Source organism: Myripristis murdjan, chromosome 18 (assembly GCF_902150065.1).
Source record: "Myripristis murdjan chromosome 18, fMyrMur1.1, whole genome shotgun sequence".
In the NCBI taxonomy this organism is placed as follows: Eukaryota; Metazoa; Chordata; class Actinopteri; order Holocentriformes; family Holocentridae; genus Myripristis; species Myripristis murdjan.
The window spans coordinates 5,912,273-5,938,591 of record NC_043997.1 but is presented as its reverse complement, the minus strand read 5'-3'; the positions used below and the strand labels follow the sequence as shown (position 1 = coordinate 5,938,591).

General features: G+C 40.5%; 1 protein-coding gene across 1 annotated transcript in view; it reads right to left on the bottom strand.

Annotated features, from left to right (window-relative positions):
- Positions 1 to 5,458: 5,458 nt before the first annotated feature.
- Positions 5,459 to 26,319, bottom strand: part of LOC115376199 (Fc receptor-like protein 6) — a 47,517-nt gene continuing 26,656 nt past the window's right edge. The window contains exons 4-11 of the mRNA XM_030075691.1: positions 13,410 to 13,472; positions 12,952 to 13,014; positions 12,560 to 12,673; positions 8,880 to 8,945; positions 8,477 to 8,551; positions 7,557 to 7,592; positions 7,087 to 7,181; positions 5,459 to 5,827 (exon numbers count right to left, since the gene is read on the bottom strand). Coding sequence (XP_029931551.1) covers positions 5,801 to 5,827; positions 7,087 to 7,181; positions 7,557 to 7,592; positions 8,477 to 8,551; positions 8,880 to 8,945; positions 12,560 to 12,673; positions 12,952 to 13,014; positions 13,410 to 13,472 — 539 coding nt within the window. The 3' untranslated portion in view covers positions 5,459 to 5,800. The remainder of the gene's footprint in view (positions 5,828 to 7,086; positions 7,182 to 7,556; positions 7,593 to 8,476; positions 8,552 to 8,879; positions 8,946 to 12,559; positions 12,674 to 12,951; positions 13,015 to 13,409; positions 13,473 to 26,319) is intronic.

Below are 26,319 nucleotides of genomic sequence, written 5' to 3'. Positions count from 1 at the left end.
CAGGAACTTAATTCAGGTTCGTAATGCACCCAGACCAGACGTGAAATCAATATAAAAATAGATTTTCACAATATTAAAACAAGGTCGAATACAAACAGTGACACAGATCTTTTCAAATACTGTAATACGGCCACTACAACAATATCACTTAGGGTCACCAGTACCAGTATGCATAGGAAATCAAAGCAATCACAATAAAGAAAAAAAACTCAAAACAACCAAAGGAATAAACAATGAATTAAACACACTTAAACCTCACACAAACCAAACATAAGCACACAAAAAAACATTAAAAAAAAACAAAAATAAAGCAGAGCGAATTATAATAAACTCAAAACACAATATTCATAATATACAACACCAAGTAAATAAATAATAAATCAGGGTTTACTGGGACTGACCCAAAAGTGGGCCAATTGCAGTTCGTCCCCGCGTACAATAGTGCGGGAGATCAGCCAATCATAGCACGGCACTTATAGTAGTCACTGGCGATAACAAACAGGGTAAAACAAACAGTGGCGTAATTGCGGCCACAGTGGGAGCCAACAATATAAATGCGGCTGTGCAAAACATGCGGCATGCAAGACAATAGATGAACTAATTGACAAGGCAGCATACACAGCAATACAAGACAAGCCCAAACAAGACAGCAGTAGAGTCCCGGTGCACCAGAGCGTTGACCGCCGGAGAGTGGAGCACCGCAGCGCACAGCCAGGCCAAAACGTGCCACAGAGCACAGAGCACAGGCACAGCGTCTCCGCCGGGGAGGAGAGGGAGAGCAGCAGGCCGCAGCTAAACGCTGGAGAGAGCGAACAACAGCGTAGACAACCTCCAGTCCCACACAGCCGCAGCCAGCCGACAGCCTCAAATTTTCGGAGAGATGGAGAAGACCTGGGGAAATCGGCAACGCCAACCGCCACACGGTTCAACACACATGGAACGCCGCGACACACGCGGACGCCAGCCCCGAGGGAGACAAGGTAGCACACTGAGCAAACACACACACCGGAGCAGTTAAAAAGGCTAGCGGCTCCACCCCGCAATTAGTGCCGCGAGATGACCCACACCTGGTGTGGAGCAAGCGAAAAGGAGGGGGAAGGGGAGGAGGAAGAGACTATCCTGCTACATTACTAAAATGTAAAAACATATGAATAGCCATGTTTTCGTTTTTATTTCTTTGTGATCGTGGCCTTCATGAGGCTGAAACATGATCTTACCTAGACAGCTACCGGCTTGTTTGAGCGTGGGAAGTCAGTCAGAATAACGACCTGACTGAGATAACTTATGAGGGCTGGATTTGTTTTCTTTTTTGCAGTTAATATTATGAAAAACATGCTGCATAACAGCTGAACTGATGTCAGAAGCAGATTAAAGTGGTTAATGATGGATGCTCTTATCTTTTCTAGCAGCACAGTTGGTCAGAGCTTCTCCTGGCCTTCTCTGTCTGCAGTGGTCAGATCTTTGGTCTGTTGACAGTACTAATATTGATCTTTTTTGTTTTCTAGCTTGTCTACCCTTTCATTTATCCTAGATGACACAACCTTAGCTCTAAACTGACAGTATAATACTACTCTGCAGCTCAGTGACAAGTCTTCATCCCTCTTTTAGTCCCTATAATCAAAGATCAGGGATGGGACTGTGGATTGGTGCCTCTGTCCGTCTAATTTTCATACTTGGGACCAGCATTTTCAATAAAAACCTGATTGTCCGACCGCAGCGCGAGTACAAGGCCACGCGCAATATGTTGGACACTGCACGGGCAAATTTGAAGAACCTTTGGGTAGTAGAAAGAGGTCCAGAGAAAGCCAGAGGTTCTCTAGAACCTCAAGGAACACCCATGTCAACAAAACACCTAACTCATTCTTACCCTAACCGTACCAAATCATTGCCTAACCTTAACCATCTCTTATGCCCAAAGCTAAATTGACCCTAATGCCCACACTTAACCTTTCTAAGTGCATTTTTAAGATGCATGTTCTGATAAGTCTTGAGATCTTCAACTCTGCTGCCAGAACATATTGGGCTTTTTGATACAAAATAAAGCTGAATGCTCCAACTCAGCACCGTCAACAAGCCTGAAGTCTTCAAACTTCAAGCAGCAGACACCTTTTCAGACACCAATGGCCCAATTTTACTTTGACAGACCCTGGGGGAGATGATGCAGCTTCATGAGATCTGGCTTTTCTCACATGAAACTGATTGGGGCACCACAGTGCCACCAGCAGGCCAGTAAGTCTCCAAACTCTGAGCAGGAGTGCCTCATACACCGCACAGCACATAGCTGCCATTTAAGAAAACTGAAAATGACTTGCAACCAGGGACTGCTGTCTGGGACTTTCACTATGCAGGAACATCTTTCTAACTGTTTCTTCAAAGCTTTCTAGCTTGTTGCAGCATACGATGACTGATTTACAGTTTTACTGGTTTCTGGAGTGATATTTTGTAGCACCCGGGTAACTCTGCATGATTACATGTTTCCCTGGTAATGAATCAGAGCTGGCTGTGAACAGGGGCAGACTTTACCATTAGGAAAGGCTGGCATCTGCCTGTGGCCTCATTGGATCCCAATGCCGCATGTAAATGAGATGTAATTTATATATTTTTTCCTAACACAGGACTTCCAATAGTCACACCCAAAAGATACTGAATATGCTTTCCAAGAAAAAAACCTAGTGCAAAAGTTAGTACAATTTTATTTATTATTTAGGTCTGATTGTTTAGGCAGGTGTGATTATATAGACCAATGTGAATGGGTGGTGGGAGGCATGAGCGGGGTCCGCGCTGTGTTGTTCTTGGGCCCTCAAATCACTGCATCCGCCCCTGGTCGACGAGATGGTCAGACATCTCAGCATGATGACATTATGGGGGATGTTTTACATAGTGTGCAGACATGTTGAACAGACATGCCATTTTTTCAAGTTGTTTTCCTCTTTTTACTTTCCCTTTCTCTGTGTCTCACTCCCCTCCCACATACACAAGCATGCTCATTCGCCTTAGACGGGTTGATAGGTGTCATATTCCTGAATAGTATCTGCTACACTGCCCCCTGCAGTGACTGAGCTGAACTGTAACCTAAGTCTTCCATGTCCACCTCTGATATGAGGGCGGCCACAATGAAAGTCTGGAAAACCTGACATGGAGTCTTATTTGCACAGTTTGTGTACTCAGATTAAACTGTTGAATAGCATTTTCACTACACAAAAATAAAAGTACAAATAACTTACTATAATAACTATAATAAGTAATGACTTCATCTGAGAGGATCAGGCAATAAAAATCATCACATGATGGTCTAAATGTTGTTTCAGAGACATTTCCACCCTGAACAGCAGTGGATTCTGGTAATTATGCGGTGAGAGTAAAAGGTATGGAGCAGGAATGTACTGTTATAAATAAAATAAAATAAATTCTGATTGTTCAAGTTGTGATTTCTGCTATATTTAGTTGAAATGCACATATTATCGACTATTTTTAGGACAAAGGCGGTTCAGCACAACTTTAGCAGGACATCGCCTCACAACCAACAGTAATTTGCCAGGTTATCAGTGCATCATTACTAATGTGAAATGTAATGATGTCCTCATGTAAAGCTTCCACACCCTCTGCTGGCTTTGAAATCAGAAGCTCTACTGAGCATTTCAACATAAATTTCTCAATATCAGTTGGTACAGGTCATTATGAATCTCCACTTCAGAAATGGCAGGTTATAAAAGATGTGTATGTTAATATCTTGGACTACAAAACAAATTTAAAAATCACAAGTAAGTCTCAGGTCATTTAGGCACAAGGGAAAGTCAAAGTGTAGTTCTCACACACTGTGCATGACGGTAAAGCAGTGAGCAGCAGAGGGCGCTGTTGAACAGCCTGCCACATTACCCAGCACAACGGAGACAAGTCAACCAGTCACCTCTTCCTTTGGGCCAGTCACTAAAAAAAGGAGAAACCCACCTTCATATTGCAAATAAATAAGTGGATATGGAAAATACTAAAAAGCCAAAATAAAAGATGACCACAGAAGAGGAAATAAGATAAAGCAAATATAGACACATAAGAAAGATAACAACATAAGGTTTTAAAAAATAAGAATTGCCAAGGCCACCAAGGTAAGAGTATTCATGCAGGAGTGGTTGATAAATATTCTTTATTATCTTCTCAGATGGTTTCCTCCCAGCTACTCCTAGAGTCTTCCTGCGTTGTTGCAGTTCTCCTCGTTGTGTGTAGATGGAGACAAAACAAAACCAGAGAGTCACAGATTCATCTTTCTTCCTTGTTCATGTCAGCTTACAACAGCAGTTCTGTAATGGTTATAGTAATGTGTTCAATGTGTCCTGTACAAACAATTTGACCCTGTCCAATTCTTGAAAGTACAAAGTAAAGTATAGCATGGTGTGGAGTAGAAAAAATCATAATAAGTACCATCTTGTGTGTTGTTTGGAATTAAATACTTAATATTCTGTGGTAGCTTCCGAAAAGGCAGGTAAATGTCCTCCCTGACTTTATTTGGTAAATCAGTGGTTTTCAAACTGGGGGTCGGGACCCATCAGGGGCTTGTGAAATCATTTTTGGGTGATGCAAGATGATTAAGACGTAAGTGAAAGAAAAAAACTTTTTTTAATAGGCAAAATTATCATGATTATTTTTTCATTTGCTACTTTTTCTGGTTTCCTGTGAAATGCTGACTAGTTTTAAAATGTGACACCTCCTCTGATAATCAAGTAAGTGAAATGGTCATTCTGTAGGTTGACTGTTCACCACTTTGCTTATGCAGCCTGTGACGGGGTTGTTGCAAGAAGGTACTGGTTTGTTTTAAAGAGTCATGACTCAAAAAGACTGAGAACTCTGCAGTAGATGGTGCTGTATTTACATAAATATTTATACACCTACATCGTTGCTATGAGCTCCTCTTAACCTAAGGGGGTTTTGAACACGTCTGACTTTAACTGGTCACAACAGGGTTTAATACATCAGGGTTATTACTGGTTCAAGGCAAATGTTGGCTTTGCTGTTAGATACATAGTGACTATTTCGAGGATGCACCAACTGTGCTCTTGTGACCGCTGTCCTCCGGAACAGAAACAGTGATGTAGGGGAAAAGCCAAAGTGGTTTAAGTGTTCCTACCTCAAAAAAACAAAAGCACGCCTTTAAAAATAAAGCCTAATGCAGCGTGATATTTAGAGCTTGCAGATGAAAACTGACGATGTAAACCACTGAGACATGCTTTGAACAGCCCACAGACGTGCAGCACTTGTTGATAACTGTGAATATAAGCAATGTTTACTCTCTTCATAGATGTGACATGACCTGTTCTGATTTTACCTATGAATGCACAAAACACATGCAGTATTTTTTTTCCATCCGTCTTCATGTCACCACACTGATGTTTCTTGTCAGATATTCAACTTGTTACTAGCAGGGCTAGTAAATTAAGTAGACAATAATCAATAAAGCAACAAACACTGAAGCTGGAAAGATAGTTTACTGACTACTGTTGACAAGTTTGAACATTTAATTTTACAGTTAATTTGATATTTCCACCACATGTTTATGGAGTTTAATGCATGAAATATGTAACTGGACAGTTTCTGGTGCCATCAGACACTACAAAGGTTTATTCTGTCATGGAAGTAGTTTCAAATCTTACAAAACATAGTTGAATAAATGTAAAATAAACATCAATGACTTACAAAGACTTCTAGAAAAGTTACTCAGTTACAGTATCAACACAATATATGTTTTTTTACACTTCCATACACTTTCATCTTTGTGCACGCAGCATAAATAAAGTCCCTCTGCTCTCCCTCAGTTAGCCGTCTCTCCTTCAGCGACCTGTGACACACACAGGAAATGCAAACACAACAGACATCAACTGATGTAACAAAGGGTGTAAAAAATTAGCTTGCACTGCAAAATATTTCACTGGTAACAAGCTAATTAAGCTTCTTTTTGGCCGTAAAATCATATTTTTCTCAAGATGAGGGATAAAAACAACAACAATAAACATGGAGAGATCGAGTCTTTTTGCTGTACAACTCGACTTGCTTGAGGAGTTTTCTTGAATCATGTGACCTTTGATCTTCAAACAAATGTGATCTGCGTTACTGTAAGATAATCAAACTAATCCACGTTTTGACAAACATGAAGGTTCAATTAAATATTGATAACAAGAAAGTGAAATTTTAAAGTGTAAGAACATCTATGCTTTGAAATGCTGACTAATGAATATCAGGCATGAATTCTCAAATCGTAATTTTGAAAAACTGTCCTTGAAATCGGCCTTCTCATTTGACTTTAGTTCACTGTATGTTTTTAAAAATGCTGTTATAAGCGCTGCTCTGGTGGGTCAAATATTGTGGCTTATTCAAGTTAACTTGTCCCCATGAGCTACAGTGTATGACAAGTTACCCCTCCACCACCTTTCCTGCCTCTCCCTCATGCAGAAGACCCAAGGAAGTCGTTTGAAAAAACAATTTCAGGTTGCTTTCACACCGACCCTGTTTGGTCCCTTTAAGTTAAATCACACCATGGTGTTTTCACTCCAGTAGGTTGATGTGTTTGGAGAGGCAGGGTCATGCATTCAAACTGTGGCCTGCTACCAAAGCTGGGAATGGGTCCAATTCCATTTAAACTCTGGTTTCGATTATTACAAATGAGAAAGTAACCATCGGCCAAAAACACAGTGCTTTGTGGGGTGAAATCTGCAAGCCAGACAGAGCTGCTTGTGCTGCTAAAATGAGTCAAGAGCAGGGGTTAAAGTGGGAACAAATGGTCCGGCACCTCCTACTAATAACCGAAACCTACCGAATCCCAATTTCACTTAAGCACTTGGAAATGCACTTAAGCACAAATGCATTCTCACAGTCACTCATATTCCTTGTCATGCTTCAACTGTTTTTATTTGGTTGGAACACCAAAACAACCAGAGTTGCTTGTAAAATTACCACCCAGTAGCTGATCGACCCATTTAACTGTGTGCCACTAACCAGATCTAATGAAAATGCAGCATTGCACCTGAATTGGAGCAAGGTAAGCAAACTATAGGTGGGAAATCAGCCTCATAAGTTCAGTACTAGTAACCTCAGTCTCACCTGCTGGATAGTTGAATAGAAGCGATCCTCCAAAAGAGCGCAGGTACCCGCTGAGGGACTCATTCCTGCTGAATCGCTGGATGCTCCTGATTTTGCTTTGGAAAAAAGTACAACCATCTCAGCCTGATTTCAGAACTTTGCCACTGGCTTTGAAATATTATATTAAAGGGTTACGTCACCCAAAACAGATTATATTTGTATCAAGAATTCATAACGTTCCACTAGTATTGCAGCAACAAAGCCCTACCAAAAGTTCCATTGAGAAAGTTCAAGCTCGTCATGCTCAACGCCAATTTGCCAAAACTGCAGAAAGTGAGCCAAACATGCTTCAAGGCTCATCTTATTCAGTCATACTGAGGTCTGATTGCTGCACAGTGTTCTTTGGAAAAAGTGGTACCGGTAGTAAATAATTCTTATGGCACTATATAAAACTACTGTCGTAAATGAAATTAAACGTTGTGGATTCTCACCTGGGCACAAAGTGTAGTAAGCAGGATCATTTTCATCTGGCAGAGGCAAGGATAGTGTGTCATAGATAGATAGACAGATAGACAGACAGACAGATAGATAGATAGATAGATAGATAGATAGAGGGAGTGAGTGTTAGAGAGAGATAATATTCATCATGTTTGGTTGTTAAACACATTTTCAGGTTTTTGTTTGCTTGTTTACCTTAATATGGTGTAGCTTCATGACAGTATATGACCTCTAATACTGCATAAGACAAACTACATAAACTAACGCTGCTACAGAGCCCAGTGAGGGGCCCCGTGAACTTTTTCTGTCTGTGGTTTCCTCGTGTGGTTTGTGTCAGAGAAGCTGAAACAAAACCCAGCCCGAGACAGTCTGAATTTTTTTTAGACTATGAAAATGCTTCACAAGTGTCAGGCCAAGTACCTCAGTGGTTCTCAGCCTTTGGTGTTGCAAGCATGAACTTATAGACAGTGAACTGTGATAAGAGATTTTTTTCTGTTTCATTTGACTAAATGGGCTGCATTGGGCTGCAAAATGAAAACTACATGAGCATGACTGGTGCATGTAGTGTGGTACCAAGAACACAATCTGACCCTAAATATTAGTAAAACTAAGGAACATATCTGCTTTAGGAACAACAGTAATGGCTGGGACTCCTGGGACTCCATCTCTGATGATTTGTCCTGGTTCCATATCGCCAGCTCTACCATCACAACAGCATCTACATCTACACATACATGCTTCTATAAATGTATAAATGTATGAATATATAAATGTCTATGCCATAGACAGTTTTTAAAGGAGGAAACCATAGACTCTATGGTTTCCTACGTTTTCTCTTTTTCCTGTAAGTTTATACATTTAAAGGTGCCATAAAAAATAAATAATGAAGGTGCCAAAATGTCAAATAAAATACCTTTCTTCGTTATGTGTTTTTTGACAATGCCATATGTTGCCTTAGTTGGAGTCGCTACACTGGCCTCTCCAGAGTCTGAAACATAAAGAACACAGGTGACAGAGGCAGTTTGGCAGACAGGCATATACATAGGTTAAAAAAATACCCCTTTTTACACTGTGAACAAATTAAACTAACATTGTCATCTCATAGACTTTTATCTATATTTACATAAATGGAAAAACTATGTACTGGGTAGGCCAGTACAAGTCCAGTATATAGCATGGTGATATATTTTCACTTTGCTTGACATTTAGCTCTGAAAAACATTTTTTGCAGGGTAATGGTGAAGGAAGTTAGGCTAAGATCATTTCTATAAAATTTAAATTATAACAATATGCTGATACATGTTTGTTGTCCTCACCTGTTTGAGTGTCTTCACCTGAATCAGATTTAGGTGTTCGTGTCTGTGAGGAGAAGCAGACCGCCACTGCAGTACATAAGAAGAAAAAAAGTGCCATTAACAGAAAATACAGGAGAAGAAAACAACTGCTGCACTGTTTGCTGCATTTAACCAACTGATGACAGAATTTTTACTGTCAGATTAGACCAGTGGTACTTTTCTAGGAATGCTCTTGAATGAGTCCCATCCTACCTGCCAAATAAATCTTTTCCTGTCTCTATTCGTTAATACATGGTCAGCTGTGATTGCCTGTGGTGTCCCTCAGGGGTCAATACTAGGTCCTGTTTTATTTTCCATTTATATGTTACTATTGGCCATATGATTCATAGATAAAATGTCTCTTTTCATTGCTATGTTGATGACACACAGTTTTACATCTCTGTCATAGAATTCAAAGAATGGATGGTACATAATTTACTTAAGTCTCTGTCTGTTTAGATCAAGGGCCCTATCTTGTGCCACCCGCTATCCGCTGCCACTACCCGCTACCCGCAAATTGCGGATTTAGGAACTTCCGCTATCCCTAAACGGTATCTTGCGCCCACGCTACCCGCTATCCGTTATGCCGACTCCGTCATTTGCGCCTGGAGGTGTGTCCGTGGGCGTGTTTCATGCGCTATCCCTAAAGTTGCTATCTTGCGCACACACATCCACACAAAGCGGATAGCGGGTGGTCCTGACCACCCGCTATCCGCTATCCCTAAAGTTTGGGCTGTTACGAGAGCGCGCCCAGGCGGCTTCAACGCACGCCCCGACGGAGCCTCGCCACGCACACGGTCGGACTGATACCAGGACGCCACCGGAATGGACTGAGTATATTACTCATATAGACTGTTTAGAGGAAAGACTGTTTTAATTGGACACTTACGCCAGCACGTTTTACTGTTTTATCATAAGCCAGCAGCTGTGCTATATTTTTATTTTTAATATTTTATTTGCCCAATCTACCTTGTCAATAAATTAGTTTACACATAGTTCCACCTCTGCCTCTTGTGTGTCTGTGGTGTGGCCCAGGGATTTTACTCAATCAGTACAACCTTGTGACACGTCCACTTGGACACATGTGGCTCCACCTCCCGAATTAACTCGCCTATAATATAATATATAATATGTACACTATATTACCAAAAGTATTCGCTCACCCATTCAAATGATCAGAATCAGGTGTCCTAATCACTTGGCCTGGCCACAGGTGTATAAAATCAAGTACTCAGGCATGCAGACTGTGAAACAAGACATTTGTGAAAGAATGGGCCGCTCTCAGGAGCTCAGTGAATTCCAGCGTGGAACTGTCATAGGATGCCACCTGTGCAACAAATCCAGTCGTGAAATTTCCTCGCTCCTAAATATTCCACAGTCAACTGTCAGCTCTATTATAACAAAATGGAAGCGTTTGGGAACAACAGCAACTCAGCCACGAAGTGGTAGGCCACGTAAAGTGACGGAGAGGGGTCAGCGGATGCTGAAGCGCATAGTGCAAAGAGGTCGCCGACTTTCTGCACAGTCAATTGCTACAGAGCTACAAACTTCATGTGACCTTCAGATTAGCCCAAGTACAGTACGCAGAGAGCTTCATGGAATGGGTTTCCATGGCCGAGCAGCTGCAGCCAAGCCACACATCACCAAGTGCAATGCAAAGCGTCGGATGCAATGGTGTAAAGCACGCCGCCACTGGCCTCTAGAGCAGTGGAGACGCGTTCTCTGGAGTGATGAATCACGCTTTTCCATCTGGCAATCTGATGGACGAGTCTGGGTTTGGAGGTTGCCAGGAGAACGGTACATTTCAGACTGCATTGTGCCGACTGTGAAATTTGGTGGAGGAGGAATTATGGTGTGGGGTTGTTTTTCAGGAGCTGGGCTTGGCCCCTTAGTTCCAGTGAAAGGAACTTTGAATGCTTCAGGATACCAAAACATTTTGGACAATTCCATGCTCCCAACCTTGTGGGAACAGTTTGGAGCGGGCCCCTTCCTCTTCCAACATGACTGTGCACCAGTGCACAAAGCAAGGTCCATAAAGACATGGATGACAGAGTCTGGTGTGGATGAACTTGACTGGCCTGCACAGAGTCCTGACCTGAACCCGATAGAACACCTTTGGGATGAATTAGAGCGGAGACTGAGAGCCAGGCCTTCTCGACCAACATCAGTGTGTGACCTCACCAATGCGCTTTTGGAAGAATAGTCAAAAATTCCTATAAACACTCTCCTCAACCTTGTGGACAGTCTTCCCAGAAGAGTTGAAGCTGTAATAGCTGCAAAAGGTGGACCGACATCATATTGAACTCTATGGGTTAGGAATGGGATGGCACTTCAGTTCATAGTATGAGTAAAGGCAGGTGAGCGAATACTTTTGGTAATATAGTGTATATATATAAAGCCAACTTGCTTTAGCCTCAGTAGAAGCCCTGAGAAAATGTACCTCCCTCTCTCCATCACGGGTTTAGGATTTAGGATTTAGGATAGCGCAGCCTGCCCTTAAAGGCAATGGCACCTGGCACAGTGATTGGTTTAACTGGCGTAACGCCCAAAACACGCCTATGCATAATATAGCGGGTAGCGCAGGTGTTTTGCGGATAGCGGGAGGTGCACAAGATAGCAACTTTCACGGGGGAACGCCTCTTCCTAAATCCTAAATCTGCAAATAACGGGTTTAGGGAGTCTGGCGCAAGATAGGGCCCCAAGTCTCTGTTGTTACCTCCACCAAAGAAATAATAAACCTTGGTGTGGTCCTAAGAAATCACAAAACACTAAAGAAAACTGAACCAAAACAAAAAGTATGTTAATAGGCTGTTGGTCTACTAGGAGCAGCCAAAATGGCTTTAATGTTCCTAAACATTAGGAGATGTTATCTGCCTCCCTATCTTAAGGACCAAAACTTGCTTTATGACCTCCCCAGATGATACAGCATTTGAGTTTGTTAATGTCACACTAAACATTTAGCTAAACATTTTGTTGTGTTTGGAGGAGAGAGCAACACCATGGGCATAATCATCACCCCAATAGATGATTATCATGGATCACTGTGAACATGGAGCAGGTTTCCAGTTTCCTACTTCTGTTTGGGATAATGAGGAAAAAGAAAATGTGCCTGGACCAAAAACTGGATTTGAGGGAGCAGGCAATGTGGGATCAAATATCATTATTCTTACATAGTCAGCCCCATATGACTCAACATGCTTGAGTGTGGTGGAATAATGGCACATAATAACAAGTATGAACACAAGAGTTTAAGATGATAAATCTTTGACAGGACAGGCATTAATATTGTTATGTAGAATTCTGCCCGACCCGAGGTGATAACAATGAACGGAACTCATTGTGAACATACCATCCAAAGTCTGAAGGCAATGCAAACAAATTCGGCAATGCAATGCAAACAAATTCTGTTATGCCAGTCTTATGTCAGGATGTCATGAGGCATCCCACACCCAGTTATAGTTCATCCTTTTACACTGTGTGGAATGAAGGATACGAGGAATTCTCAATAACAGATAACCCCGATATGGGTCATCTGGGTCTCAGGTCATTATCGGGCTTGTAACTGTGGTCTGAAGAGGCCATTAAACATAATTTCTGGCACTAATTTATGCCAGAGTTTCCTGTGGATATAATTTATTTATGTGTGGCGATTTTTTCAGTACCTCTGTGTTTCCCGCAGTGAAGCAGTGCCACCACCAGCACCAAAACAGCCAATACGATGCTGACGCAAACCAAAGTGAACTGACTTGGGGAGGACTGAACGTCTGTGTCAAATGCTGGACAGAGGACAGAAAGGATTAATGGTGCAACATACAACTTCTTGATACTGAAATTATCCATGTGTGTGTTCATGCCTAAATGCACCTGCTGTTGGCAACATTTTGGATGTGTGAGGTGTGATTTTTTTGGTGTTTTTTTGTGAAACTGGTTCTACTAAGCAATTTTAGGAACAAATACTGAATAAAAGGCGATAAAAAACATAACTGTAAATGGAATTTCACATTCAACAGAGAAATATAATGGTGACTTCTGCCACACACTCCACTGAGCTAACCTTGTTCTGTTCTGATGCTTCCTCCTCCTGGTTCACTGGTTGAGGTGTGAACAGTTGTTGTTTCTGATGAATAAGAAGAATTTATTTATTTAGGAATTTACCCTATTGTTAAAGGGAAAGCAAATATTTCCACTATGGTTCTAACTGACATGATCATGATTTGTAGCTGGAAACAAAAGCCCACTAACATTTCCACAATCATATCAGCACATGTTTATCATGTTATTAAGCTGCAGAACAACAGAAAGAATTTGGTTTTGTTCTTTACCTGGGTCAAAGGTGATAAGGAGAGGTTAGATGGGAGCATGAATTCTTAAAGCAGAGGCTATTGTGTGCAGGGCTCATGTCACAATGGAAGCCACTCCTTTGCTCTCATTTTCAAGTTGTATAGTAATACTGCAAGCATTTTTAAAACTGGTCCAGAAAGTGTTGTTTATAATATATAATATGTGTCTCACCTTTGACATCCAACCAGCTCTTTGGTGATTCCTCAAAGCCAGAGATCCTGCATGTGTAGAAACCTTCATCAGACTTGGAGACATTGTGGATGATCATCTCTCCTGTAGAGTGGTTCCTGAACAGGACACCATCTTTATAGAAATCAGCTGTGAGGTTAGAGGGAGTCGTCCTGGTTTTACAGCGCAGAGTGACATCACTTCCCTCTGTCACAGGGAGGACAGGACTCTCCAGGATCACAGCGCCGCCTGGACAACATCAAAATATGGTTTTAATAAATGATCTGACTGGTATATACAACAGAAAATTGGTGAACAGTGATGCAGGAGGAGAGAAAAAAAGAACAATTTTAAAGGCTATTACGTTTTAAAACATATCCTGCTATTATTAGTATTTCTGTTGTTGTTGTTGCTGCTTATCATTAATATGACCATTATCATTTGGCTGGATAAAATGAACCTTTAAAATCTCCATGACCATACATATTCATCAAGACATCATGCCATTCAGATGCAACAGAAACAATTGTGCTTTGTTCTTTACCCAGGCCAAGAGACTCTGTGGGTTAGGGTGAAATTTGTTTTCGTGAAACCATTTAATGCAGTGAGTTTTAAGATTGTTTTTCTTGAAAAATCAAGCTTCTAGAGTCTCTGCAAAGCATCCAATGATGGGTCTTGACAAAATCAGAGTTAATAGCATCTTCTTTCATATTTAGAAAATATGACCATGAAAGAGGAAAAATATTTTCTTGGAAACGCTGTGATGTGTCACCTCTGACAGCCAGCCAGCTCTCTGGTGATGCTCCAGAGTCAGAGAAGCTGCACTTGTAGAAACCTTCATGAGACTTGGAGACATTGTGGATGGTCGTCTCTCTTGTTGAGCTGCTACTGATGAAGACGCCATCTTTATAGAAATCAGCTATGAGGCTGGAGGGAGTCGTCTTGGTTTTACAGCGCAGAGTGACATCACTTCCCTCCATCACAGGGAGGACAGGACTCTCCAGGATCACTGAGCCAACTGAGCAACATGTGTTTTGAAACATTTATTCATGTTAAACATGACTATTATCAGTCATGTGGGAGAGAAAAGCTACGATGTAGTGTTAAATACAAGTAAGAACAGGTAAAAGACCATCAGAATGTAATTTTCCCACCATGTGAACTCACTTTAAAGATTATGGCTCATTTTTCCTTTATTGACGCTCAAAGAGTTAGAGGCAGAATGGACTTAAGGAGATGATGAGGATGAAGAGCGACATGGTGGCGGCCTATTTTCTGTTGGACAGGTATGTGCCGGCCATCCTATTTTTTCCTTGGAGGGCAACGGCTTTCATTTGCAATTCTCAGAAATGAAAACCTGCTGCTGGCAGTTAACATAACCAGGAAGGAGGGGCCAGCTTTGAATGTTGTGTTTGCAAACTGCAATGACAAATCCTACTCATCCTACTCAGGAAAAATCAAACCATAATACATTTGAAGTGACAACCACATGATAGAAAAATATATTTTAGTACTTTTATATATTTTATATTTGCACAAATTTTTTTATGGTTGTTTGTCTTTTGACTTTATTCTTTCAGTTTACTACATTACTTGTATTGTGAGGTGCACTGTATAGAAGACCTTCTGCACTCCTGGATAAGTGGATATACACTACTCACAAAAAGTTAGGGATATTTGGCTTTTGGGTGAAATTTATGGAAAATATAAAAAGTTCACGCTACAGTGATATTATATCATGAAAGTAGGGCATTTAAGTAGAAGCATGCACTGGTGATTTCCTCATCTCAAACAATTTCTTGAAACAAAAGCCAACAACAGTGGTGGATATACCACAACAAAAAATGTCAGTGTCAATAACTTGTCATGTGCCCTTGAGCATCAATTACAGCTTGACAACAACGTCTCATGCTGTTCACAAGTCGACTTATTGTCTGCTGAGGCATGGCATCCCACTCTTCTTGAAGGGCGGCCCTCAGGACATTGAGGTTCTGGGGTACAGAGCTCCGAGCCTCTACACGGCGACTCAGCTGATCCCATAGGTTTTCTATGGGATTCAGGTCTGGAGAAAGTGCAGGCCACTCCATTTGAGGTACCCCAGTCTCCAGCAGCCGTTCCCTAATGATACGACCTCAATGAGCTGGAGCATCAAACACCTGATGTGAATTTTGCCGTTAAACTCCTTGTTAGAGAACAACAACTTGTTCAAAAAGTACTGAAACATTGAACAGTTGGACATGTGCATTCAGAGTTTACAGAAGGTCACATTAAGTTCACCTGTAAAGGTTATAATGCATTTTAGGTTCATCCTGAAATTTCACCCGAAAGCCGAATATCCCTAACTTTTTGTGAGTAGTGTATAATAGCCTATAGGTAATTTCTGCAGAACATTCATGGCCGATTGTGAAAGGTGTGTAAGAATGTAAAGCATGTTGTGTAGGATTGAATTTTATCAAACATGCTACATGAATAAAGTTTGAATGACTGAATTTAACTGACTGATGGTAGTCATTTCTGATCTTACAAATGCTGAAAGATAGACTTCAGGTAGCTATTTTTCCTAAAATGAATAAATAACGTCTTTGGAGATTACTTCACTCTTTGAGATTAAACATACCAGTGACAGTGATGTTGACAGCGTGGCCTCTCTCGCCCTTCTCATTCTCACACCAGTATCCTCCACTGTCTACTGCATAGGCATTTTCAATGATGCAGGTGGACATCTTACACTCTGGGGAGTGCACTTCATTTGCATTGCTGATCCTCCTCAACACTCTCCATCCAGAGGAGCCACCAAGCCCCACACAAGCAAAAACAACACGATCGTATTCGAAGTGCTGGAGCCTGCTTGGATTAACATGAAGAACAGCTGCATCTGAGAGAAACAGAGCACAACCGATATTATATTAAAATATTTATTAAACATCCATTGTTGGCTAAAAACCAACAAATTAGTGTAGTTGTATCTTTGATGGAGATTTTAAGTCAGTAGATGACAAAACAAAGTATTACAAACAATTTCCTTTAGACTTAAGCAATGCTAAATGATGAACCTTAGTATTTTATTTCATTTTTTATTTTTTTTATTTTTTTTTATTAATTTATTTGTTTGTGCATGTTATGTGCCATGTTGGACATGGCTGCTTGATGCTTGGAGACTTTTTGGCCTGTCGGTGGCGCTGTGGTGGGCCAATAAGTTTCATTTTGTTGATATTAGATGTCAATATCAAACCTTGACAAGCAATGTAATGGCACCACAAAAACATAAATTAAGGGCAAAACAACCAGCATGATGGTTGTGCTCAGACTTCCTAAAATCAATCTGGAAATGCCAAACAAACATCTTTGCCAGGACTCAGGTTTTGATTCAAAATGCCAGAACCGAGAGTCAAAATCCATCATTTCCCCAAGTTTTGTCTAAAACAGGCAGCAAAGGCTCAGTAGAGGCACTGGGTGGATGGACGGAGACCAATCTTGGCTCACCTCTTGGCTTTGAAGACTCAAGCACACTTCCTCTAGTCTCACCCTTTGGCCAAAATGTCAAATTGCATATCTCAAAATCAATTGGGATACCTGCCAAAATATTTGGAAATCACACTCCACAAAGGTGAGCTCTGTCAATTTTAGCAACCTCATGACCTTTTCTCTAGTGCCACTGTCAGGCCATGATATAGAAATTCCATTCTCCTGCAATTTGCAATCCCCCAAGACAAAAAATGCAATAGTGGTGGAAATCAGAAAAAAGGGAAATACATTTTTAATGTTAGCAAAAAAAAGAAAAGAAAAGAAAAGAAAAGAAAAGACAAAGTACTTGTCTTTTCTTGCTGGACGCCTACCAGGGGGGAAGGTCTAGAAACTGGTATGTCCCTCACTGACTTACTGACTTTTTCCAGGAATGAGATAGTGGAGCCTCCTAGTGGTGACGTTAAACATTACTAGGGATGTGGTCCTGTAAGTGCAGCCCTGGTTGTTCTAGTTTGCTATCACTGATGAAAGCACATATATAAAAAATATATAAGCATTGCTCACAATAAGAGTTCCTTTGCTTCAGGTATCATTTAATACAGAGAAGCATAAAAAGTGAACACCCACAGATACAACCCCTCAGGCTTTATACATGGTATTGTAGAAGTAAACTCACATTTGGGATGATGTAAATCAAGCTGGCTTTGGTTTGAGAATGGAGAGAAGTAGGGCATGCTTCAAAACAGTTGAGCAAATTTAAACAATTTCTTAAATTGTTAGTTAACTATCAGCTACTTACCACTTTGAGAACAATAACCACGCTCAACTTGTGAAGCGAGTAGAATCAACACATTCATCACTGGAGAGACACAGGAAAAGAGATATTTATCAAACTGAGGGTTGGGAGTAAGGTGTTATCGAAGTAATGCATCACTGTAACTTCAAGAAATGTAAAAAAAATTACTAACCTACCAACTGGGTTTGTTACTTTTGTCGATAGCAGACAAACACATGTAATGCTGTTTCCTGGGTTTTCTGGTTTATGACTGAATGTCACTCGACCTTATGGCGGTGCAATGAACAACTGAAGCAGTCGATCAGCTTTAGACTGAACACAAAAGCCCAACAGTTCAGTTGATGTGAGCTTTCTCTCCTGGACATGTGGACATTATTTTTCCCTCCTCAAGATCAAGGACAAAAATACAGCGACCTATCTCTTTTATAGTCTATATGCAGGTGCGAGAACTTTGTCCACATCAAAGAACAGTAATTGTAATGCTCTGAAGCACGGAGTAGAACAACATGCCTCTACAAAGCTAATTGCAGGAGACAGACATGGACACAGCTACATGTGCATTCATGAGATAATTGAAGCAGACTTTTCAAAGTAATGGAAAAGTAAGTTTACTTTGTAACTCAATGCTTTCCACAGTGACTGGTAAAATACTTAAAGCACTTTTGAGCGAAGCAACCAGTGACTGTAACTTATTACTAATTTTCAGTAACTTGCACAACATTGGTAATTAATGTTAAAGTACTTTGACTTTTACAACTTCACAGCTGAATACTGAATACTGAATGCCTGAAATGCACATGAAAAGACTGAAATTTAAGTTTTCTTGGACACCACTGGATATTCTAAAAGATGTCCTTATTGGTAAAGAAACCCAACTCGCTCTGGCAGATGCCTTCATCGGAGTCAGGCTACATGGCAAACTGTTAATGGGTCATGTGCTGAGGCTGAAAGTCAAAAATGTAAATATGCTGCATATCAATTTGACCTATTCACTTGAACCAAGAAAATTCTTCAGTTACACTCAGTTACACATTCAGCCAGGCACCAAGCAACATAGGACAAAGATCTGGAAAACATTAAGGAGTTGCTATCAGTTGCTTTTAAGTGCTGATGAGCCTTGTTCTGGATGATCTTTCAAGTTCAAGTTACCTGCTATTAATTTTTTTCTTATTCTGAAAGCTCACAGCGAAACGTGGAGAAGCAGGGAGTCGGTACTCACCCAGTGTGAGGCAGACAGCTGTGACGTCCATGCTGTCTTGCTGCTGACTGTCTGAGTATCAGAATTAACATCAGCTCAGATCTGATGGAGGGGAGAACCTCCTCTTCCTGTGCAGCTCACTTCTGGTTTTAACAGGTTGGTGTTTTGGTGTGACAAACATTTCAGTGGATGGAGCCAAAAAAAATCACCATTTTTTTTAATGTAAGGTGCCTACAAAGTTAAAGGGCAAAGAAGGAAAGACGTTAATAAACTATGGTAAAAAAAAAAAAGGGCAAAACAATATAAAAAAACAATGGCATGGCAGCTTACGTTTTGCAGTGGCACTACTGATTTACTGGTATGTGCAAAATGTGTGGCAATTTGTGGCACAAAGTGGCACACCTCTTGAGTGGTGACAGACAAGACAAGCAGTAAACAAATCCACTGCAAATCCACAGCAGCTCAAAATCATTTAAAATGCACAATTATCTGTATTTTCCCTAATTTAATATGAGCAAACCCATGCAAAGGCATGTTGGTGCAAAAGTGCTGAAACTGATGAACAAACTGGCCTGGTATTTTGGTCTGCCTTCATGGTATTGGGACTCATTTAAGGAGTTTAGGGAGTTTTATTCCTGCAGGACGTAGGATGACTGATATGACGATGCAGTAGCTGTGACGCTTTGTGGCTCCACAGTTGTTGCAGCGACTTTTTGGTTATGGGATGGTGTCTGTCGTCTGTTTCTGAGGCACTGAGGGCCCGGTAGTTTCCTCTCCTCTCTCCTTAGGTCCCTTTTTTCATCCTTCCCTCCTCTACCACCCTGCCCAAACACAGGCACAGGCTGATCAGTGTCACAACCCTGAATAAAAGCTCCTATTCTGCCCCCTGCAGTTAAACAGCTGAACTGTCGGCTTTTTCATGAGCATGTCCTTGTCTTTGGTTTCCCAGGACAGCAGAGACATTTTATCTCTTCTGTTACAATAAGGAGATAAAACAAACAAACAAACAAACAATCCTCTGTGTCCTCATAAAATAAACTGTAGATTAAAATGCTGCTGCTGGTGGTTAATCATTTATGCTGAAAGGTCAACTGAGTCCAAAATCCAAGTTTGGCTGTGTGTTTAGAGGAAGTTCCCACACTAGGACTGAAGATAAATAATAATAATAAAAAAAAGTGTCTTGAGTGTGGGTTATAACAAACAGCCATGGCATATCAGATATGTGGAAAACCTGACATGGACTTCTCTTTTCTTTACTGTAATTACACATGTGATGATTTAAAAAAAAAAAAATAATAAAATAAATAAATAAAGATAAGTAAATGAATATTAAAATAAATTATCCACTATTAGAGCGAAAATATATAGCCTTCATAACCAACATCAGGAACTCTTTTCTTGTCACATAAGAAAAGGAAAATATTAATATGAGAAAACGGAAAAGCACATACTCACAGCGGTGTTGATGTATGATAGAGGGAAATCAGGGGTGGCGCCAGGGATCTTGGGCCCCATAAAAAGAAATCTTATTGGGCCCTTGTATAGCCAACCTTTTCATTTGAGGCCTTTCGAGGGCCCCCTCCCCCATTGTGGCCCTGGGTAATCAGTCCCGCTTTTCCCCCCACTACGACGCCCCTGCATACAGGTATAAATTATTGTACAGTTAAATGATTAAACAAACAGTTAAATGGTGTACAGAATGCCAAATGCCAAATAATACCTGCAGAAGTGCATTAATAAGTTATAATGGACGGAGCTGCCATGGTGCTATATTTCATATTGACAAAGAGGATGAATAACTGTGATACTGATGGGTGTTATCATAACACCTATCAGTATCACAGTTATTGACAGCCATAATTCAATCTATATGAATGTATCAAACTGGATAATCTTAATACTGTCTGTAACTTACATGCAGGCTGAGGTAAGCTACTCACTGTTTCCAACTGTCCAGCATCCAGTACAGACAATAGGGTGTTTTATTTATTTATTTATTTAATTTTATTTCATAATGATCATTAGGTGAGAAAATAATTTGTGTTTAAATGTATGTAATTAATAAATATTTCTTTTTTTTTGTTATGGTAAAAAGAGCATGAGAGACGGAGAAATGCCCACAGACTCCCTGCAATGACGCTAACTGGCATGTCAAAAACGTTTCCCTGCACTGATTAAATGTTGATGAAATAGGCTGACACTAGTCTGTAGCTACCTATCTTATTTCACTATGGACATGTAGCTAACAGGCTAATACCACTCACAGACAGGCTACCCACCTTTCTTGGTGAAAAAGTCAGTAAGAGGTTGATATCCCTTCTTTTCTCTCTCCTCTCTCTCTCTCTCTTTTCTCTCTTTCCTCTTCTGAAACCCAGATTGTATCTTCCTGGGCAACATTGTGGTCACTCACTGTAAGCTGCTGCATCTCTTGATTGCAAATAAATAAACACATCGTCACTGACAAGTGCGCCATCGCAGCTGCAGGACCAAACCATTTCATACAGATGGGGGGGCGGTCAATATGGATGTTTACTTTGTGGTCAATGGGGATTTTTATCTTTTACTGCCAAAAACAAGTAAAAACAAAGATATTATAATGGTAGTATTATATTTGAGAAAAAAAAATCTGGACACAAATAGACGGGAAAGAGACACAAATCCAAAAAAAATGCTGTTATTATTTCAAATCAAATTGAAATCATTTTCATTTTCAATAGTGAAATGTAACACATGTGGGTATGAATGGGCAGCAGACAGACAGGAAAACTTCCGCCCAGCGGCTCCAGGTGACCAGGGGGAAGGTACACATTATTTTTTTTATTTTTTTAATACACCTTCATCGAGGCGACTCTGTGATAGACATCATATGTGCAAGAGGTAGGTACTCTTTAAAAAACACATCCAGCTCATATCCATACATTGCTCCTTGTAGTGATTTTCTCGAACTTAGGCTACTATAAATCAAAATGAATACGTAACCGCCTGTTTTTCCAACGAAGGCGGCTCTGCTGGATCCCGTGTGCTCTCTCAACCGCAAATTATTTTCCATATAAGTCGCTAATTATCGGGTGGAGTAAATATGCATGGAATTCAGGCTATTAATAATAATGATGTCACTATTATAACTGTGATAAAAGATAACTGTGCATATTTTGAACACGACCCGCTTTCTGTAACTGTCGGCTGGTTATTAAACGTCTCCGCATTAGTTACTTTAAAAAAGGGAGTTTGCATTAGGCTATAGATTAGACACGGTGGGTTATGAATTGTGTTATATCTGATATCGAGGCCAGGTCAAAGATATATATATTTTTTATTTTACAAATAGCCCTTTTCTGTTCTTGTAAATGAAAGTGAAACTAGTTGTCAAGCACTGTTGTCCTCACAGGAGAGGTCATGCATTTATGAGAGGCAGGAGGGCAGCTTCTTTAATATTTCCTCGAGTGAAAGCGTGAAAATGTGTTTGTAAGCGTGTAAAAAACATTTTAAATTCTTTTGAGAAAAAGAAAAATGAACGCAGAAATTAAAATAAAAAAGTGAACAGCAGAGGGCGCTGTTGACCAGCCTGTTACATTATGCAGCATGGTGGCTGGAAATGACCTGAGTGTATATGGACAGTTAACGTTATTACCAATTTATCAGCCCTGTGTGTAGCTGGATGAAGGCTAAAAAACACACTGATGCAAAAGAGTAATAATCTCAGATATAGAGCTTTTTAGAGCTACTGACTTCTTTGAAAGCCTTCCTTTGTAATAAATGAATGAATATATAAATGATTAAACAAATAAAATCATGTGGAAATCATATTTTTAAAAGTATTTTGGTCTATTTCTACACCTCTAGCGTTCACAGCAGTTTTTGACTGATTGAAGAGATATTATGGATTTGATCGTTTTATAAGGGTGCCACTCAAGAGACTTTTATTTTCATGCTGCTAGTGTTTGCAGGAATTAACGCTTTGTAACTGGTTTAAATCAGCTTTCAGATGTGAAAGATGCTTCACGTGATGGATGGACGGTCCCTTCGCCTCTGGCTCAGTGTCTTGAGTGTCTCGGCTCTCCATCGCACTGTTGTCTTTCTTCTTCTGACACACTCTTGTGCAGGTAACACACACACAAACACACCAGGAACATGTCAGTGTAAGTGTGAACAGTGGAGCAGAATTGAGAGAAACTATCCATCTCTGTAGCTGCAATATGTCATCCATAAAGATCCATAATCAAACCTCTGGGGACTTTTAATTTGAAGTTACTGCTACTTCTTTTTTTTCTTCTGCACATATCAGACTTTAATTTGTATGCACAAAATTGGCGCCAATGACAAAGTTCACTCAGAGGGAAGGAATGCATCTTGTACACACTGTATGTACAAAATATTGTTTTCATGTTCCTCTAGAAGGTCCATGAATAGAATTTGCCTGTTGTTTTTTTTGTTTGTTTTTTTTGTTTGTTTTTAATTCATAATCATGGACCGTCAGAAGGTGTGCTATCTTAAAAGAGTAGCTTTTGAACTTGGAAGGGAAGCTGGATTTATAAAAGCTGGAACTTCTAAAACTTAGTATGACCAGATTGCACTCGAGTTAGAAGTGTCATAATTTTAGCTTCCTTTTCTTGCACCTCTAGTCTTTTTTCTGAGGTTTACGTTAACTCAATCACTGATATTATTTCTGTCTTCAGAGTAACTTTCCACACGAGTCGATGCAGGTTAAATAAATGACGGTCCGATCTGCCAGAAGTCGCAGAGGCTCACCAGCCCTTCCCTTTTTGTTTGCATTCTTTAAGAGCTGAACCATTTCAGGCAGTTTGCACATCAGGAATGAAAACTGATCTGTTTCTCTCCAGCTCAGCCTCAGCTGATTGGTCCACCTCAGCCAATAGTGGCAAGAGTTGGAGATGACGTCATTTTGCCGAGCCACCTGGATCCTCCCGTGGATGTTGCTGCCAAGACAGTGGAGTGGGCGAGATCTGATACCGCAGAGCGCAGATTTGTCCACGTGTGGCGCGGTGGGCGGGACTTTCTCCTCAACCAACATCCGTCCTACAAGGGAAGAACGTCTCTGTTCACGGACAAACTAAAGAACGGAGATGTTTCACTGAAACTCTCTGAGGTGAAAATCTCTGATGAGGGAAAATACAGATGCTTCATCCCCTTATTACATAGAGAATCTTTTGTCGAGCTTGTCGTTGGTAAGTGGGAATACTGTATGTCCATTGTGCATTTTTAAACATTATTAATTTAAGGAAAAGTCAGTCTGCCTGCGATTTCCTTGTAAATCACAACCGAAAATATAATAAACACAATACTAAAGAATAAACCCATAAAATTCCTCATACAAAGGGAGGTCTTTAGCTTTCTTCCTTAAGTATTTCATTTACACAACTCTTTGCAATGCACCAAATCAAACAAGTCACACAACAGGTGTCCTAAATGAACCACTGCCCAACACACAAGCAAACACACAAAGAGAACACACACCAGTATGCATGTAAAATATTGGAATAGGCTACAATAAGAGATAGTGGAGGCTCATTAATTAATACATTAATTAATACACTGGTCTATGTCCAATGGAGCATTGCTCACAGGGGGCAGTAGAGTTGCACATCTCTTTTTTTATTATTTTATCATGGAATAATAATATTATAACATGCTAAATCAACAAATCTAGACATACCACATATACACGGATTTGCATGTAATATACAGGAATAGACTAATCAATATTCACACTGAAAACTAGCTTCTTATTATTTGAGGGTGTATGTGCTGGACCTACTTACTCAATGGAAGGAGTTGACTTTACTGGCACTGGAAAAAAAAAAAATGTGTTGCTTATTACAAATACACTACTGTCATACAGAAAAAAATCATTATCAAAAAGTCATTATATGATTAAATCTACATTTTGCCATTCAAAACCCTAACCCTAACGCTATTCAAATTATGGACTGGATTAGGGCGTCCTAAAATCGAAGTCGTGCTGTGCTAAAAATCACATTGAAATCATTGGTTGAAATCCCTCCTCCTCTCCCTCCTCATCAGGTGCTGCCTCCTCTCCTGTCCTCAATGTGACCAAAAGCAGCAGTGGAGTGGCTTTAGAGTGTGAAAGTAAAGGCTGGTACCCAGAGCCTGAGCTGTTTTGGCTGGACGCTGAGGGAAAGCTCCTCTCTGCTGGAGCTCCAGAGACAGTCAGAGGTCCTGATGGCCTCTATACTGTCAGCAGCAGAGTGACTGTGGAGAAGAGCCACAGCAACAGCTTCACCTGCAGGGTTCAGCAGCAAAGCATCAACCAGAGCAGGGACACACACATCCACGTCCCAGGTCAGAAATGATTTATAAACTGTAAAATGGGTCATGTATTAGCTTGAAACAGCCAATGTTTAGTTTCATATAAATGTCATGTTGTTCTGTGTTTTATCATTTCAGATGATTTCTTCATGGTTCCCCCTAATCCTGCTGTTCCTGTCGCCATCAGCTTGTTTGTTGTCTTCCTGTGTGTTGTTGCTGTTGTCTTTGTTGTGTGGAAATGGAGACGGAGCAAAACAAGTGAGTCCCAAATTATTGCCCCGAGTCTTAATACCAAGTTCACAGTTCTTCAAAGGTTATAATGGCATGAAGTTATAATAATAACTTAATGGTCAGTGTTTCTTGTTGTACACTGTATATCATGTAGTAAACTGTAATTCCTCCCTGTGAAGCAGGTCAAATGTTTTAGCTTCACCTTGGCTTGTCTTCGGTTTGATACCTTTTCTTTGCAACATTACATTCACATTAACTTCCACTGCCCCCTGTCTCTGTTTGCACACAGAGACGAAGATGCACCACGAGGAAGGAGAAGACGAAGAGAAGACCAGATTTTTAAACGACGACACAGATCCTCAGTTTAAGATGGAAGGAGGAAGAGACAGAGAGACATTTGTTGTAGAAAGAGAAACAAAGAATGAAATTCAGGTTCTGATGGAAGAAGGAGAAAGAGATGAGCTAATGTCAGAAAGAGAGACTGAGAATTATCCAGACAAGAAACAGACAAAACAAGAGGAAGAGTCACAAAAGTCAGAGAATGAACAGACGTGTGCAGAAGAGAAATCTGACAAACCAACAGGACAGCAGAGGGAAGTGGAGAACCAGAGAGAGGAGACAGGGAGACAGAGGGATGAGAACGAGACACAGATGAAGTCAGTGGATAAAGAAATAACAGAGAGGGAGAGGGACAAGACAGACCTTAAAGACAAAGACAAAAATCTTTCAGAGGAAAACATGGATCTGAACAACAGTCAGGACAAGGCAGACCCTAAGCGAGACAGAAAGCAGCTCATGGCAGACAGAAAGGAAAGGAAGGATATAAAAAAGAAAGAGACAAAACTTAAAGCAAAGCAACAGAATGAAGGGACCAGGTCAAAACACAAAGTGGTGAATGCAGAAGGAATGGAGGGGGATGAGAAGAGGAAGTCAGT